This window comes from Columba livia, chromosome 2 (genome assembly GCF_036013475.1).
Source record: "Columba livia isolate bColLiv1 breed racing homer chromosome 2, bColLiv1.pat.W.v2, whole genome shotgun sequence".
Classification (NCBI taxonomy): domain Eukaryota; kingdom Metazoa; phylum Chordata; class Aves; order Columbiformes; family Columbidae; genus Columba; species Columba livia.
Window position 1 is genome coordinate 47,726,283 of NC_088603.1, and position 16,863 is coordinate 47,743,145.

The 16,863-nt window shown below is 48.3% G+C and overlaps 1 protein-coding gene across 1 annotated transcript; it reads right to left on the reverse strand.

Moving 5' to 3' along the window:
* Positions 1 to 341: 341 nt before the first annotated feature.
* Positions 342 to 15,872, reverse strand: TGM4 (transglutaminase 4). Its single transcript, XM_005510646.3, has 14 exons — positions 15,716 to 15,872; positions 10,639 to 10,827; positions 10,390 to 10,496; positions 9,966 to 10,095; positions 9,207 to 9,325; positions 7,696 to 7,803; positions 6,413 to 6,587; positions 5,766 to 5,904; positions 5,397 to 5,500; positions 4,299 to 4,550; positions 3,311 to 3,661; positions 1,842 to 2,011; positions 1,214 to 1,350; positions 342 to 696 (listed from the first exon to the last, which is right to left on the reverse strand). Exons 1-14 carry the CDS (start codon positions 15,729 to 15,731, stop codon positions 555 to 557), a joined length of 2,139 nt encoding a protein of 712 aa, XP_005510703.2. The 5' UTR covers positions 15,732 to 15,872; the 3' UTR covers positions 342 to 554.
* Positions 15,873 to 16,863: the final 991 nt, after the last annotated feature.

Here is a 16,863-nt window from a genome sequence, read left to right on the forward strand (position 1 = left end):
ACTAGGTTTGCTCTTTTTGTTGTCTAAAGACAAAAAAAGGTGCATGCCAGTACCTTCCCCATCTGATGAGCTAGGAGGGAGAGGGAATCGCCCAGGAGGGATTCGCTTGAAAAGATTCTTGATCTGTGCAGCAGCCTGTGGTGTGGTGGGGTCCCTGGGTGGCCTCCCATGTAAGACCACAGCCCAGGCAACCAAGCAGCTGCAAAACCCCTCTGGACTGACACCCATCACCAACCGATCAACACCTTTGTGAGCTCCAACCGTTGGCCGGAGGTGGGAATGTCCCCCCACAGGCTCAGAGCCATCCCAACTTGGCAATACCATACAACCCAACTACACAGTAGATTTTAACAGCTTTTATTGAATCACAATTAACTGCAATCAACAGAACTGTGCCCTCTAAGTCAGTTTAATTCCCTTAGCTTAATGAGATTTTTTTGCTCTTTACTTCGAGATTACTATCCAGCAATCAAGGAGGCCAGAAGTGCCCTTGACACGCAACAGTGCGATGTGTTTAGCCGGGTCACCATTTACACCCTGCTGAGGCACTGATTCTAGTTGATGATGGTGATCTTCTTCTCTGCAGAGATCCCTTTGAGCTGAGCCGAGGTCAGCTTGGCCACCATTTTCTTCTCTCCTAGTCTTGTCGGTGTGCAGATTACTTCAGACTTAATGATCCTGCCAGGCTGTATGTCCCTAAGGAGAAAGAAAAAACAAATAGCCCCAGTGTGAGTTATCATTCTTATTTGCCACATTTGAATAATTTTGCTTATAGAAATAGCTGCTGCTTATGTTTAGGGTGTTTCCCTTCTCTGATGCCCAACATGCAGTAAGCGGGGCTCGGCATAGTGGTGCTGGCTGGTGGTCCCAGTGCTCCCTGGAAACCCTCCTAGACTGTCCCATACTGCTTAAACGCTAAATTTGGGTCTGAAGGAAGCAGATGTGTTCATGCTGGCTGGGCTGTGCCCGGCATCACAGCAGGAACCTGGGGAGAGTCCCTGTCATGCCGAAATGTCCTGAGCAGGCCAACCTTTGCGTGGGTCTTTCTGCTGCTGGGATTGAGCCCAAATGTGGCAAGGTCTCTAACATGGTTTTCAAAGGGCTGCATTACTACACATCTCCTAACTGCTTCTTCAATGGAAATTAAAAACAAATTTAAAAAAAAAGAGAAACAAAGCAGAATCTCTGTTTCATACTGGGCTCATTGCCTTACCCCTGATCAAATGTTGTCATCTTAAATATGCCCAAGCCTTCCACCAGCAGCTTGCAGTTGTCCAGGGGCACATTCAACTTGTTCTTGAAGATGAATGCACAGGTGAACTCCTCATTCAGTTTGGCTGTTTCTGGCATCTGGTAGAGGAGGAAAGAGAGAAACAAACCGAAAGGCCAAGGATCAGAAAGGTAATAAAGATGTTGGAGCTGCTGCCCGTTTGCTCCTTACCCCCAGTGTGGTGGGGGACAACCCCCCTATCTTTTCCACCCTCCTGTGGCACCGTGTGCTTTGCCCCACCACCTGTTTTCCCAGCTCTTCTCTCTGGTTTCTCAACCGGTTTTTCCTTCAGGGGTTAGAGCTGCAGTGTTGGAGATACGCCCCACACAAACTGTCCTCTTCCATCCCCTTCCCTCCAGCAGCCCCTGCCTGCCCATTTTAGATGGGGCAATAAAATCTGCATTTTGTGTGTGCTTTCAACCTTCAAACAAAGGTTGAGCAGCCAAATACACTGAGGACTGAGCACCCCAGGAGGCAGCTGTTTGGGAGATACCCCGGGAAATGCTAACACCACCATGGTGTTACAGTGAGCAGGCCTTTAACCCTTGTCCCCAGGGAGCTTGGCTGGCACCTGGACGGTGATGGGGGGGTACTCAAAGGGCATTGTTATCTCTTTGGTGAGTTTGTCTTCCATCCCCTGGACCTCAGCAATGGCAGTGACATGGACAAGCACTTCATCTTCCACGGAGGCCAGTATCTTCATGTATGTGTCAGCTCCGATCTTCAGAGGAATCTGTGTCTCTGTAGGTGGAAAAAACACAGCTCAGGGCTTCATCACACACCTGCAAACTGGATGGCAAATTTGGCTGTGATAGTTGGTGCCTCAGGGTGCAGAATGAGGCATATTTGTCGAGACCATCCAGCTTTTGGCCAGACCTGGAGGCCCCATTGGGGGAAGCCCCAGCTCAGCAAGTGGTACCTGGCACACACAGCCCATGGGAAGGGTGGCTGAGCACACACGGTCTCCCTGCCAAGCCAAGTGTCGGCTCTGGCTCATGTCCAGCGTCTCAGCCGCGCTTGTCCCCGGCTGCCCTGGCACTCAGGAGGAGGCAGGGAAGTATGAGGTTGGGTACATTTAAGCCCACGTCCCCTGGGGTTTCTCTGAGGCACTACTAGCTATAAAATTAGCTGTTTTCCTTTCACTTCAGATTTTATCTTTAATTGCCTGGACAAACTTCCAGTGGCTCAGAAGAGCCCCAGAGTCAGCAGGGCTGGAGCCTGAATGTTGCTTTAGCTTCAAAGCTTCCTGGCTTCTGGGAACCAAAAAAAAATTATGCCTGTCCTTATCTCTAAACGTATGTTGCTACTCTTGTGTCCTACCCTGCTGTATTTTGACAGCCAGAGTATATGCTTGAAAACACCCAGCAATAACCAGCAGGAAAGATTTCTTTTTGTCTGAGTGACTCACGCTTGGAATAAGCAAGTGCTGTTAATTATTCATCACTCGTTATTCTCTTGTTTAGCAAATTTCAGTCACATTGCTGGGGATCAGAAATGCAAACCAGGTTGCTCAAAGATACGCAACAAACAGCTCTTGGGATCAGCCAGGCAGCCATGAGGTTGAAATAACACTGAGCAGCATCACCACCAGCTGTTCAACATTAGAGCAGCAAGCAAAAGAAAAAAAAAAAAAAAAAAGAAAAGGCTGAAATTTCCAGCCATCTAAATCCTTTGTGGGATGTGACCCATATGGACACACCCGAAGCCTGCAGTGGCATCTCTGATGCTGACATGGTGAAGACAGGAAGGAGATGCTTGCACAGCAAAAACTCTGTCTGCCCACTCTGATGTGTTTCTAACCATCTCATTGAAGCTGTGGCAGGAACAGGACTTTTGTGTTTTGGCCCCCACTACGTTGGGATCCCAGTCTGTACCTGAGACTCCCAAATGCAGTAACAAGGGAGGCAGGTGATTTCTGCTCTTCCTGCGGTACAGAATCATGCACTCACCTACAGCAGAGCTATTATGAACCATCTTGAGTGAAACCCCAGACTGACACAGTAAATAGCCCACAGAACACAGCGACCTTTCTGTGCCTACCAGATTCGCCTTCAAGCTCGACAGTCTCCTTGACATATCCAAGACTGGCCTCAACTTTCCCAGTATAGGACTGCAGCTGGCAGGAGCCAACAAGATTGATGGTCCATTTCCCAGGAGTAGAGGTCTTCACTGTAATGGCCAGTTCGAGGGGATTGCCAGGATGCAAAGGTGCTTCGTTGGTTATCTCAAGATGGAGCCCAGTCTTGGGGACTGGCTCAGGCGCGAGGATCTGAAGACTTAATGATCTTTCACTCATGGGATAAACTGAAGCGAAGCGTGCACGAGGCACCATTCCTGCAGGACGTATGAAGGAGAGAGCTTTCTCCATAGACTCCCTTTCTTCTACGGAGCCTGGATGAAGAAAAAAGATGGGTGATAGCTGTACCCCAGTCTCCTCACTGAGAACCATCTTCCCTTTATTTATGCTTCTGCTGCTGAGCAAAGAGGATGTCAGGGCATCCCCAGCCTCTGCTCAGGAGACCCTCTTTGGCTTACACTACCACCAGAACTAACTGTGGTGTTTTGGACTGGAAGAATTTCCTGAAGGGGGCACTTTTAAAGGATGGATGCTCTTAACTTTTTCAATCTAAGGTTTTCCTGCCCCTCACTGGGACAGATTTAACAGTCTAGCACAACACGGCTGGATCTGAGAACCGTGTGGAGGGAAAGCGGGGATTTTTGTTTCCAGTATGTTCTAAGGAATGAAATGACAGGAAGAATGAAGAAATGAAGCAACAGTAAGTCAAATCACTACATGGGTTGCTCAGCCTATTTCTTTCACTGATCCCAAAAGAGCAGCCTATGGGTGCCACTGGAGGCATGAAGATGCCCAGGAGCAGCACTGCTCCTTCAGGTCTCCAGGCTTTACACAGGGTTTGCCACTGCAGCTACCCCTGTGGCTATCTCCTGGAGATAACATGTTGTGGGGTGACCTGTGGGGCCAGGGGGTCTCCTCTTTGTCACTACGTTAGAGGAAGGGGGCAGTCACCTTCAGGGAACTTGTACTGTGAAGTGATGTCTTCCCGCCTGTCTTCCCCCACGGCTTTTGTGCTTATTTTCACACCAATGCCTTCGGTCTCTGTGCTAATCCTGGTGAATTTATTCTTGCCGTTCACCTTCTTGACGATCCAGTAGACTTTGTCAGCATTCACTTCCGCATACACAAACTTGCCGTCAAAGGGCAAATACACATCCCCCTCTTTGACAGCCTTCACCGGGCACGGACCACACTGGAACGAACCTAGAAAGTGCATTCAACACCATTTGCTTTTCCAGATATCAGCAGAGCCTCCAATTTTTCTTCCACCCTCAGACCCACCCAAGCAGGAACATGTGGCCATGGTAGTTGACTCTTACTAGAAAATATTCCTCCAAGTCAGCAATGAACTCCAAAAGCTCCGATGTATCCCCTAGCTATTTGGGCTTTTTTAGAGATTACCAAGGTCTGGTAAAAGCTTTTATGTGTTTCTCCTCACCTGAGTAATTTTAAGGTTTGAGAGTTATGGCTTGGTGATGAAGTCAACCAAGTCCAGCCACCTGTGTTGATTTTCTGGCAACACCCCACTTTCTGCACAGCCTTGAGGATTAATGTTTTATTTCCTGCCTCAAATTCCCTGCATCTGTGCAGGGAGGGTAGTCACCAGTTCTGGCAGCCAGTCCTCTCATTTGCCAATGAACAGACTCATGACTTCCTCAGGAAAGCTCTACAGAAAGCATCTTTACTGGGGAAAGCTGTGGCACCTCTTACTACAGACTGCTTTGAGCCCTCGGCTTCACCAAAGAAATCAGGGGATGGTGGAAAGAGAAATTAGCTCTGACTTCCAGCTGTGAGCTCTAACCTCTGAAATGACATTCATGTCCCCACAGCATCTCACAAGGCTGGCTTTCTGCTTGCTGAGAAATGCTGTTCCTCTCATCCCAGGCTGAGACAACAGGATTGAGACCTGCGTTTTAGGATGTTACTGCCCAAGTGTGTGAAGATGTGCATGGGCAGTATGTGCTTTGCTGACTGGAGACCATGGTTTTCATACAAAATGTCTCTGTCTCCACTGGGAGTTGTAGAAGAGCCTTTCCAGGCAAACCCTACCTTGACTTTGCTCCTGAGGGGTTGCATCAATTGCCTGCCAGCCGCCAAACCCTGTTGGCAGGTCTAGCCGCCTCATCCAAACATCGTTCCACACGTGGAAGTTCCTGTGTGCATTTGGGTTGGAAAGAGAAGGAGTGAGCTGTTACAGCCAGAAGAGTCATGATCTCCTTTCTTAATCCTTAAGTAAGGGCATGATTTAATGGGGATTTGCGTGTAACCCTGTGAAACCCCAAGCTTTCCCTGTCTCTGGGGCAGCAAAGCCGAAGTGGGAGGGAAATTCTCAGAGGAAAGGGTACTGGGGCTGAAAAACACAGTGCTGCAGGGTGGTTGCAGGGGGATGTAGGAAGCGTTAGCCCCCTTTGGCAGTACCAGACAGAATCGAGGGACATCGAGGTCAGCTTTTCTCCGACTTCATTCAGGTAAACGTCAACTCTCAGGTTCTCATCTGTATCGTGTGCAGAGTTGAAGTTACTCACGCAGCGGGATGGGATCCCCAAGCAGCGCATAACTGCAGCACAGACAGACAAAACACAGGGTCACAAAACTGCTCAGGTTGGTGGGTGCATCTGGGGATCATCTCATCCGACCCCCCTGCCCACGCAGTGTCCTCTACAGCAGATGCCCAGGACCATGTCCAGGTGGCTTTTGAATATCTCCAGGGACAGAGACTCCACAACCTCTTTAGGCAACCTGTGCCAGCGCTTGGTCACCGTCACAGTGAAAAAGCCTTTTTTCCCATGTTCAGACAGAACCTCCCATGTTTCACTTTGTGTTCATCACCTCTGGTGCTGTCACTTGGCACCACTGGCTCTATTTGCCCCACTCCCTGCTGTCAGGTATTTATACACATGGAGAAGAGCCCCTGAACCTTCTTTTCTCCAGGCTGAGCAGTCCCAGCTCCTTCAGCCTCTCCTTACACAACAGACCCTGACACCTCTGCTGCTCAGAGGCATGGTAATTTGGCTTACTAGCACAGTAATTAGGATGTCAGGCAAGGGAGACAGTTCAATGCTTACCTGTAGTGAGGACTCCTGCGAAGACCCAGCATTGACCATAAGACACTGGCTTCTTAGTTTTGTAATACTGCTGCAAAATTGCAACACTCCCGATCCAATCCATAGGGGAGGTCCCATTGCTGTAATTCCCTGACCAGTTTCCCAGCACGACACCGTTGTCATCATTGGCATTAACCTGCGGCCACACACACACATGCAAAGGAGAAAAATATGGGCATGAGGCTGAATAAGGCTTAAACCCTGGGGTCTCTGCCCACCCTGTGTCTCCCCAGGTTCTCCACAGCTGCTGGTGCCATCTGGCGGCTACCCTGGTTAGAAACCTGCCACCTGGATGTCTAGAAGGATGGCGCACTGCTACTTGGGGCGGACATAACGCACTCTACATCTTGTATCCTACAGCCCAGAAGTTCCAGAAGGGTCCCACTGCAAGAGAACAGTTGTCCCCTGAAACACAACCCTTGAGCTGGCTCTGCCAATGCAGCTGCTGGAGAAGGACAGCCACCAGGGAAGCTGCAAGCTTTGGAGACAGGGAGATGCTGTATTTCATAGAAACACTTTGGTTGGAAGACACCCTTAAGATCGAGTCCAACCATAACGTAACCTCTAGCACTAAACCAGGTCCACAAGAACCTCATCTACACATCTTTTAAACACTTCCAGGGATGGTGACTCCACCACTTCCCTGGGCAGCCTGTTTCACTGCCTGACAACCCTTTCCATGAAGAAATTTTTCCTAATATCCAATCTAAACCTCCCCTGGAACAACTTGAGGCCGTTTCCTCTTGTCCTATCACTTGCTACTCGGGAGAAGAGACCAACACCCTCCATCCTACAACCTCCTTTCAGGTAGTTGCAGACAGTGATAACATCTCCCCTCAGCCTCCTTTTCTCCAGGCTAAACAGCCTCAGTTCTCTCAGCTGCTCTTCATAAGACTTGTGCGCCAAACCCTTCACCATATTTATTGCCCTTCTCTGAACTCTCTCCAGCACCTCTGTGTCTTTCTTGTAGTGAGGGGCCCAAAACTGAACACAATATTTGAGGTGCAGCCTCACCAGTGCCAAGTACATGGGGGTGATCTCTTCCCTAGTCCTGCTGGCCACACTAAGCCATGCTCGCCTCTTCCCTCCACCCAAAATACCTCTGGCTTTTTGCATGCAGTTACCTAAAGGAACCCATTTCAGATGCATCCTGAACTGGTGTTCAAGGCCCCAGGGGAAAAAGAGCAAGTAACAAGGAGGAGGGAAAGCTGGAGTGGCAAAGCACTTCTCTGCGAGAGGCGTACCAAAGCAGACATGGCTCTGGACACAAGCACAGGATCCCTTCTACTGCCCGGCCTGAGTCCACTTTTGTCCATCAGATACATGCAGGCATCCAAGACGTATTCCTCAAACTGTTTTGGAGAGAAAGTGGAGACATTTTTATACACCCCTTTAAAACAAAATTAGCTCAATCACTACGAAGTCTTTTTGAGTACTTGGAGGAAACTGTTTGACTAGGCTTAACTTTCAAACTTCCTTTATGATACTGAATCTTCAAGCCTATGGGAATTCCCAAAGCCATTCTCTCTAAAGAAGGGCTTAAACAGAGCCCCACCTTGGAAGACAAAAGCCTGTCTCATGTGTCTTGCAAACACAGCTGGAACCTGACGCAGCAGTATTTACTCCTGTGAGTAGTCCTAAGTCACCTACGCCATCTCCCTGCAGCCCTGCAAATTACTCACTAGAGTAATGAAAATTTAAGAGCACTACAGATATTCAGCCTATTGACATAGGTACAAAATGAACCCTGGGAAAAAAATTGGTATATAAATGCAGATTATTACAGCAAAAGTTTCCTAATTAGCAATTGCTGATAAAACTTACTGAGGTCCAATTCACAGAAATGTCAAATATCTGATCCAACAAAGCTTGGCAGAATATCAATATCAATTCTCATTGCTTACAGGCAGAATAAATATTAGGATAGGAACAGCCCTATGGACAATGCCCTTTGGCCCCTCCATGGGAAAGGCATCAGCATGAGCACTTTTGCTGGGGTCTCTGCAGCTTGAAATCACAGACTTATAAAACAAAATACAAACAAGAAGAGAAAACAAAACAGATTCCAACTTCTTTTTGGTGGGGAAGTCTGCCTGGGCAGGGTGCAGGATGCTTTGTTTGGGTGTCTGTGTGCTTTCTATGGGGTGCAAATAAACCTGCTCTGGCATCCACCTCTTATCTCTAGATGGAGTTATCTGGGAGGCAGCACAGAGGAACACCCTTCCTGGGAGGGGGGGCTGACTGTGTCCTGTGGCCAACATTTCACCTTGCAGTTGGGGAAGGCACCACTTGAACCATGACAACCTCTGCCAGTGCTTTTCCTGTATATTTTCCCAATCATGATGCAACAGCTAAATAATCTGATGGGGTTTTTTTCCCCCATCAGCGCTCTCTGTGGCTCATGAGCGGCTTACCAACAGTTGCTGTGTTGCATGAGAGCAGGGAGGGCTCCTTATGGGAATCTTTTTAACTAGAAATGCTCCATCCCCAGTTTCCCCATTCTTTGCCAGGGGTCTTGCGATCTGATTACAAACATGCCATTAAGCCCCATTCTGAAGCTGCAGCTGGGGGAAACACTTAAATATGCAGATTACTCTAAGCAGGTGAGCCTTCCCAGTGAAGCCTGCAGGATTATTCAAGCACATTGAGTTACTCATGGCCTTAAACTGCTTTTAGGTCTGATTCATTGAAATTAATGCATAAAGGAGAAAGAGCGAATTAAGGTAATAACACTAGCTAGATAGCTGTATTTTACCTGCCCAAAATTCCAGGGTCTATTGTATATGTTGTATGCAGACCCAACATAGATGTAGCCTGTATCGTTGAGCACATACTCGTTTCTCTGTGCCTCATCAGCCATGAAGACGACATCATCTGGAACAAAAAAACCCTCAGATATCAGGTGGTTTGCACACAGGCTATACGAAGTTTTCCTTGGAAAGCTAAACTGGGGGAGTTGGTGGTCTGTTACATTCACAACAAATTATGACCATGTATCACTCACTTTTTTTTTCTTATCATGGAAGAATTTCCTAAAAGACTAAGCTTTATTTTACTTCTGTAGGTCTGTTGCTGTATGACCATTGTCTAATTTTAGTGAAAAGCTTCTTTCTGAACAAGTACTTCAGTGGACTAGGTAGACAATAGAGGGAACTGGGGGACAGATGCCAACCAGCAACACACATTTTTTTGTCTGGTTATTTTTTTTAATCTGGATTTTTAGCAAACCCAGTCATCTCAGTTAACATCTGCAGTGGCTCAGGGAAAGGAAACAGCAACGGGTGACACAGAGGTGCAAACAGAGGTGACAGAGTGATGCCCCAGGGAGGAGCTGGCTCATTGCTATTGCCCAGCTTCCCACTGGCTCCATGAAGATGCTGCTTCCATTGTTTTAGGGAGAAAAAGCAATGTATGTGGGAAAGAGAGGAGGAAAAATGTGAGGAAAAGCTCTCCCAGGGACAATCTCTGGCAGCAGTAACTATCAACCCGCTGGTTGCTGGACCACCCTCCTTACCTTCGCACCAAGGATTGAACAAAAGGTAGATATCACCCATTTCGGGGTTGTAAATGTTAGACCCAGTCTTCACATTCAGGGTGTATTTTCCCACTGGAGCCCAGGGTGAGCTGATGATAGACAGCAGGCACTGGGGAGATGACAAAAGAGAGACGGCATGATGGACCCTCCAACCCAGCCACAGACATGGCACAAGTACAGCATGAGCACTGATGGTGGTGGATGAATATGTGGAAGAGGGATGGGGCGCATCCTGCGTGTGCAGTGGGGGACCAATGAATTAAACAGGGTAAAGCTGCTGCCCACCCAAAATTACAGGGTTAGGGGAAGGCAGGATGGGGTATGAGGATTTGCTCTGTTGCTCCCAATGGGTTCGGTACCCTCCACCATTGCCCCGAGTGGGAGCGCGGACCATGGGTTCTACCTGTGTGCTGCTCTTCTTGACGATGGAGACTTTCCACCCACCAAAGTCCGGCTGAAGCATCGGGTTCAGCGACATCAGGGTTCCCCTGATTTTCATTGGGTTTTCACCTAGAAACAAATCCAACATGATATGCAGGAGGGTCTCATGGGTCTGCAATGACCATGAAATGCCGGGTGCAGGGACAGGCAGCTGGAGGTGGCTGTGGCTCTCCCACTTTGCCCGATGGCCATGGATGGCAGACACACTTACCGAGGCCGAAACGCAGAGACAACTTGTCGGTGGGCCTCAGCTCCCTGCTGAAGGTGAGCTCGAGCTGAAAGGGTTGCCCACGCCGTACCACCAGGTTCTTAATGTTGTATGCATCTGTGTGGTGCTGGCGGCAGTTCTGACTCTTGAGAAAGTCAATCCCAGTGACTTTCAGATCGGTCCCTGGAAAGCCTTCAGCAGAGAGGGAGAAAGAAAAGAAAAAAAAGGGGGGGGGTGTTGATGGTAAATTCCTCAGTAAAGACAGGGTTTTTTTCTTCTTAATGGGGCCCTGTAGGTCATCAAATTAACTAACTATCCAGTGGTCTAGCACAAGGAATCACACCAAGGGTTGCCAGAGCTAATGGATGGTACAATAATTTTGATAATGTAAAATGTATTTATAAGGGTAGGATAGGATAGGATAGGATAGGATGGAACGGAACGGAACGGAACGGAACGGAACAGAACGGAACGGAATAGAATAGAATAGAATAGAATAGAATAGAATAGAATAGAATAGAATAGAATAGAATAGAATAGAATAGAATAATACAATGTAAATACTTAGTATATGTATATAGAGATACAGAGAGACTCCTATTGCTGGGATGGGTTATGGAGGCTGTTGGTGGTGAGAGTGCTGCCACAATCCCCCCCAGAGAAGGGATGAGCACCTGCCTCACGCTCTGACTATCTGGCCCTGGGTTGCTTGGACGTGCCTTTGCCTCCCTCCCTCACTGCCCAAGGAGTCTGAGGGATGTTTGACCTCTGAGGTGGCCCTGGGTGAGTGGGGAATGAGCAGCTTGAGGGAGGCAGCAGCAGTAGGAAATGTAGCCTGAGGATTTCTGTCCCAGTTAGGCACCCAGCCAGCACCCCAGCACCTCTGTGTATGGGCAGCTGCCCACTGCGTGCCCTTGGGGCTGCTTCCTCGACAGCCAAAAGGCTGCAAACAAGATCTCACTGGTTTGGAAAGCCAGGTCTGCTGGCCCACTGCCTGCCCTTGCACACTGCCAGCTGGCCGGGGGGTCAGCAGCCAGTAGCCAGCTCCACAGCCTGCCAAGGACCAGGAAGATGGCACAACTGCAAGTTTTGTTGCACTACTGAAAGTCTTTCTTCTCTGAGAGTCTTGCTTCCCCCTTGAAAGCGGAGCAGCAACAGCACATCCGCATCCTATCCCTGCAGCTGCTGTGGGGCAGCTCTGCTCCCCTGAGCATCTCACATAGGAGCCCACCAAAGGTCCTGACCAGTGCCCATGGTCCTGCCATGTCTCTGAGCCGTACCCTCCTTGCTCCCATCTGCTCAGCTGCTTTGTTGGTGGCAGCTTGTCAAAGCCAAGGCTGTGACAGCAAGTCATGTTCGCTGCATGCCTGTGCCTTGATATGGTGCACACCTCCTTGAGTATTACAGATGTTTCTTCATTATTGCAGGTATTAAACAACAGTGATAGTAGTAGAAATAGTAGTAGTAGTTATAGTAGCAGTAGTAAACAGGTGAAGAAAGTGCTGCTTGTCAAGGCACATTCACAGGTGATGCTCCCAGGTGCTCCCCAGATAGCACAGGGCAGCTTAAAAATTAAACCTCACCGTTGGGATTTTATCTCAGGATATTACTCTCTGCTCAAAGACTAGCCTGATATTATCCTTGAACACATTCTTCATGTTATAAAATAATAATTAACTTTAGATTTAATTGCTTCTTACAAAACATAGTATACACAGTCAAGCTGGAAGTGTGCTGAAATTTCACTCCCAACAATTGCTGAAATCTCCAATGTGTCTAGGGTGCCACAAGCCTGGGTAACTGGACTCTTCAGGATGCTGAAGCTGATACTTTGTATTTTCTCAAAAATTAGTCCCAAGTAATATCACAAGTGCCATTAATCAATCTCTTATGGAAATCTACATATGTGAACATTTGCAAGTTTTTTTAAATTTTGTTTTGGTTTGTTTTTTTTCCCAAGGACTTGGTTTCTCTTACTAACCAAGTACCAAAGGAAGGTTTGGGGCCAGGAGCCAGCTGTGCTGCAGAAATGCTGCCTGTCTGGGGAGATGCTAAACATGGGGGACAGTGTTCTTGCCCCCTCCACGCCAACTGGTGCTTTTGCTGTTCAACTTCGGCACAGTTTTGGACTCCATCGAGACTATTTGTTGGGTGCTTTTTCCCCATTCATTCCCAACACAGCACCTAATTTCATAGCATCCAGCATTTAAAATCACTGTCTCCCAGGCTGCTTTCCCCTCCTGTGACTCTGGATGGGAGCAAGGCTGGGAAAAGGGCTCAGGGCTGCAGCAAAGGAGCGAGGCTCTGAGAGGCACAACCTGACACTGTGCTCGAGCAAAGAGCAAAACTTGAGCAAAGAGAAAGCGCTCAGCTTTTAAACAAAGATGGGGATTTGGGGTTTACTACATCAGATTTTGGCAGGCTGCCGAGGTGTGGCAGGGAAAGCTGGAGCATGCCAGAACTGAGCTATATATCTTTGGAAGTGTCTAACCTGTCTTGTACCTGCCCATTAAATATTCTTAAAGCATGAATTCTGTGTAAACAGTAGGGAGTAACAATACTTCAAAAGTGCTTGGCTCATGACTGATTTAGAAGACATGGGAGAGTAAGGAAATTTAAATCCACTTATGGTAACTTTGAAATTAGCCAGTCAAAGGAATAATGGTTGAAGGGATTAATTCACAAAATGTCTTGACAGATTCACATGCACAACACCACGCAACCATGCTAACTCGAGTATCAACAAGAGCCATCCCTTATATTGAAGAGGCTGAAATCTGTTGATAGCTGCTGCAGCATGAGGGACACCACAAGCAGGGCTGGATCCAGGGCAGGCTGAAATTGGTGGCACTGTGACCTGCGAGCGACTGCAGCCTTGAGTAAACTGAACTGACTGCCCATGGATCCCCACCAGATTACTACCTCCGTGTATTTCTTCTTAGTAAGTATTTAAACCATATTTATCTTAATTACATAGCACTTATCAGCAGTACAGCAAATAGACTTAAAATTGACCATCACCTTTCGCTAACTGATTTAATTTTTGAGCGCTTTTCATTTGATTGCTGACTGCTAGATACCAACTTCAGGTTGATTTGCACAATGGGGCAGGGGTGTGTATGTCAAAAAAATTCAGCTGAGATTGCTTAACTCTCTTGAAAAGCATGAAAGGGAAGTGCATCTTCCTCAGCGTTATCAAATCTCCAGCCACCAAAGCTGCCTGATCCTTGTTCCTTATGGAAGCCCTGGTGCCGGGTTGAGGAGCTACGAGAAGCCAGACCTGGCAATGGATGAGGGCTTTGGCAGCATGTAGGAGCTGGATGCATAGGATGGCTGTGGGAAAGGGCCCTGGGGAACCCATTCTTGCAGCATTTCCTAATGTAGGGACTGCATTTTTATCCCTTGTTTCTGGAAATCACCAGTGTTGAGGATGCAGAGAGTAAAAACCGCAGAGAACAGCTGCCTTGCAATATGCTGTGACAAAGCAGAGCGCGATGCCAAAGACCTGTCCCTGTCAATGGTGCTGCACTTATTTCTGTGCAAACACACCTGTGATACCCTGTGATGCAGCTGGCACAATGTCCCGCAACAAGAAATGTCGTGGAGCGAGCCAGCGGCGCGCCCATCACTGCGTCCAAGGGGATGTGGCCGCTGCCTGCCCTGCCTGGGCAGCCCTGTGTGCTGATTTTGGCTTCCTGCTCTGCCTCCTGCCTGGGGCACAGGGCCAGGCACCCACACACCCTGTGCCCGGCTGCCTGCAGGCACCCCAGTTTGCCAGTATGGGAATTAATGATTTACAGCAGAGCTGAGCATGCCGAGAATGCGACCACTCACGGGATGGAGGCTTGAGCTACAAGAGGCAGCCCTGGCTGCAGTTGCTCCTGGGGCAGGCCAGGAGCAAACCTAAATCCTGCCGGATAACTTTCTTTTTCCTCCTTTTTTTTTTTTTATTTAGAAGAAATTTCAAGACAGTATATTTCTTTATATTTCCTAGTTCCATGCTTTATCCCTTCTAGAGCTCCTTCCTAAACTAACCCACTGGCACCATCACATGCGACCTCCCTGGAAAGATGTTCAGAGCATTGAGAGCACAGCGATCACCCAGAACAAAAATGGGGACATGAGGCCTTTGCACTGGTGAGAATCTGAGGCGTTTTTTCCATAAGTATGAGGTGATGGGGTTTTAAAAAATATTAATAGAGAGCAGAGCATTTCCAGCATGCCTGCCTTCAGTGGGAATAAGGACTGCTCAGAAGGTAAGTGGGATGCGAGTTGTAGTTTTGCAAGAAAGAGCAAAATTTGGACATATACATTCATTGCTCGCCCTTGCCCAACCTCCAGCAAACACTCTTTCATATCCCAGAGATGTGAGATCACATGCCAAAGGTTCTGCTGTCTGAGACTTTCTGGAAAACTTCAGCTCATCCACACTCAAAGTATGGAGGTGTGAAATGGTGGGTCTCAGAACACTGTCAAGACATCTCTACCCTCCTGATAGCTGCCGAGACCTTCTCCCAGCTCCGCTGCAGGCACAAAGCAGTCCACATGCAGAGCTGCTCTGGTACACCCCAAACCCCATAGGTTCTGGGCATCCTGGGGCTGGGCTGGCCCCAGAAGTGGTGGTGGTTCAGCAGCTGCCAGAGGAGTGACTCAGGCACCTTTCCAGGTCGGTGCAGGATCTTCTGACCTGAGATGCAGCTCAAGTCCCAGTAAATCCCACCTATTCAGCTATTTTGGAACTTCTGTCAGATAGGATCAGCCATCACTAAAGAGCAATAATCTAAAGGATTCAGTAGTTTGAAAGAAATTCCTTTCACCTTGACACAGAACAAGTTTAGAAAAGCTGCGTTTCTTTCCTATTATCACTGATAGAGCCAGACGTCTACAGGTTGATGAAAGGTGGGTTGCATTTTTCAGTTGGTTTACCAATCCGTCAAAATCAGAATTTTCACAGTCAGAACAAACCTACTCCCTGTGAGCTACTGAAACACCTTTTCCAAAAGTATCACCCATGGCAGAGAGTGAGAAACCCTCCCTGAACATCCAACACAAGCTATCATATGGAGCATTAAAAACTCACCAACGTTAAGGCTCATGGTTCTTGTTGGTGTTTCGACGTGAGGCGCCTGCGATGCCGGCAGCTTCCAAGCTCCTGAGTAGCCTCTGCCACTGGCTTCTGAGCATGCAGAAGGAAGGCTGGCTGCCCTTTTTATCAGCCTCTTGCTCTGAGGTGTCAGCAGGGCCGCTGCCAAGGGGGTGGTGTTCAGAGAAAGGAAGTTCCTGGGGAAAAAAAAATGACTACAACTCCCTCTGCACATAGTCAGACCCTGAAAATCAGCGAAACTTAAATCCCGACTCACATGGCAGGTGGATTTACACAATCAGATGACAAGTGGACAGATCCTTCACTGACAAACAGTAAAATCATGGGCTGGATGAGTAACAGGAATGCACCTATGCCCTAACATCCAGGTTACCAGGATTGCAACTCGATGGGCAAACTTTTCAAGGCAGCCGATAAACATCTACTTCTTAGAAAAACAGAGTTCCCCATCAGGACCGATGTGACTTTCTTTGAAGTTAGAAAGATTTTTATCATCGTGTTTGGGACAGAAACACTTGAAGCTGTGGGCTAAACTTTTACACATGTGGGTTGGAAAGCTCAAGGATCCTGGTGCTGACCCCCTCCCCATGGGGTCACGTGGGTGTCAGGGGAGATAGCCCAGTGGGAGCATCGGATGGGAAAGACGAGAAACAGGTCATGTCCAGGAGGAGCAAGAAATGTGGCGGATCAGGAGCTGTTCACTGGCTCCTCTTTGCTGACAGCTGTACCAAAGGTCTCAGCTCAAGAGGCAGCTGGAGCCCACATGTCCCACTGCCACTCTGGTCCTCAGGGTGACCAAAGCTGGAGACATGAGTCTACCCCACAGAGGGGAGAGCTGGTGGCACAGGTCAGCAGTGACATGGGCACGGTGGTCAGAAAGAGATACAAACATGTCCCCAAATACACAAAAGTAAAGAGGCAGCTCAGCTGCAGGAGCAGCCTCAGCCCCCCGATGCCTCCCTTCATGGCAGCAGGCCAGGCTCCAGCAAGGCAGGACTCAGTCTGCAGGGCTGGTGCATCTACACGTAGGATTTCTCTGAACAAGATCTTCCTGTGGAAGCCTTCAAAGGCACCGACTTTTCTCCATCAATTCAGGTAGCTATGTATTTACTTTAGGAGGACTA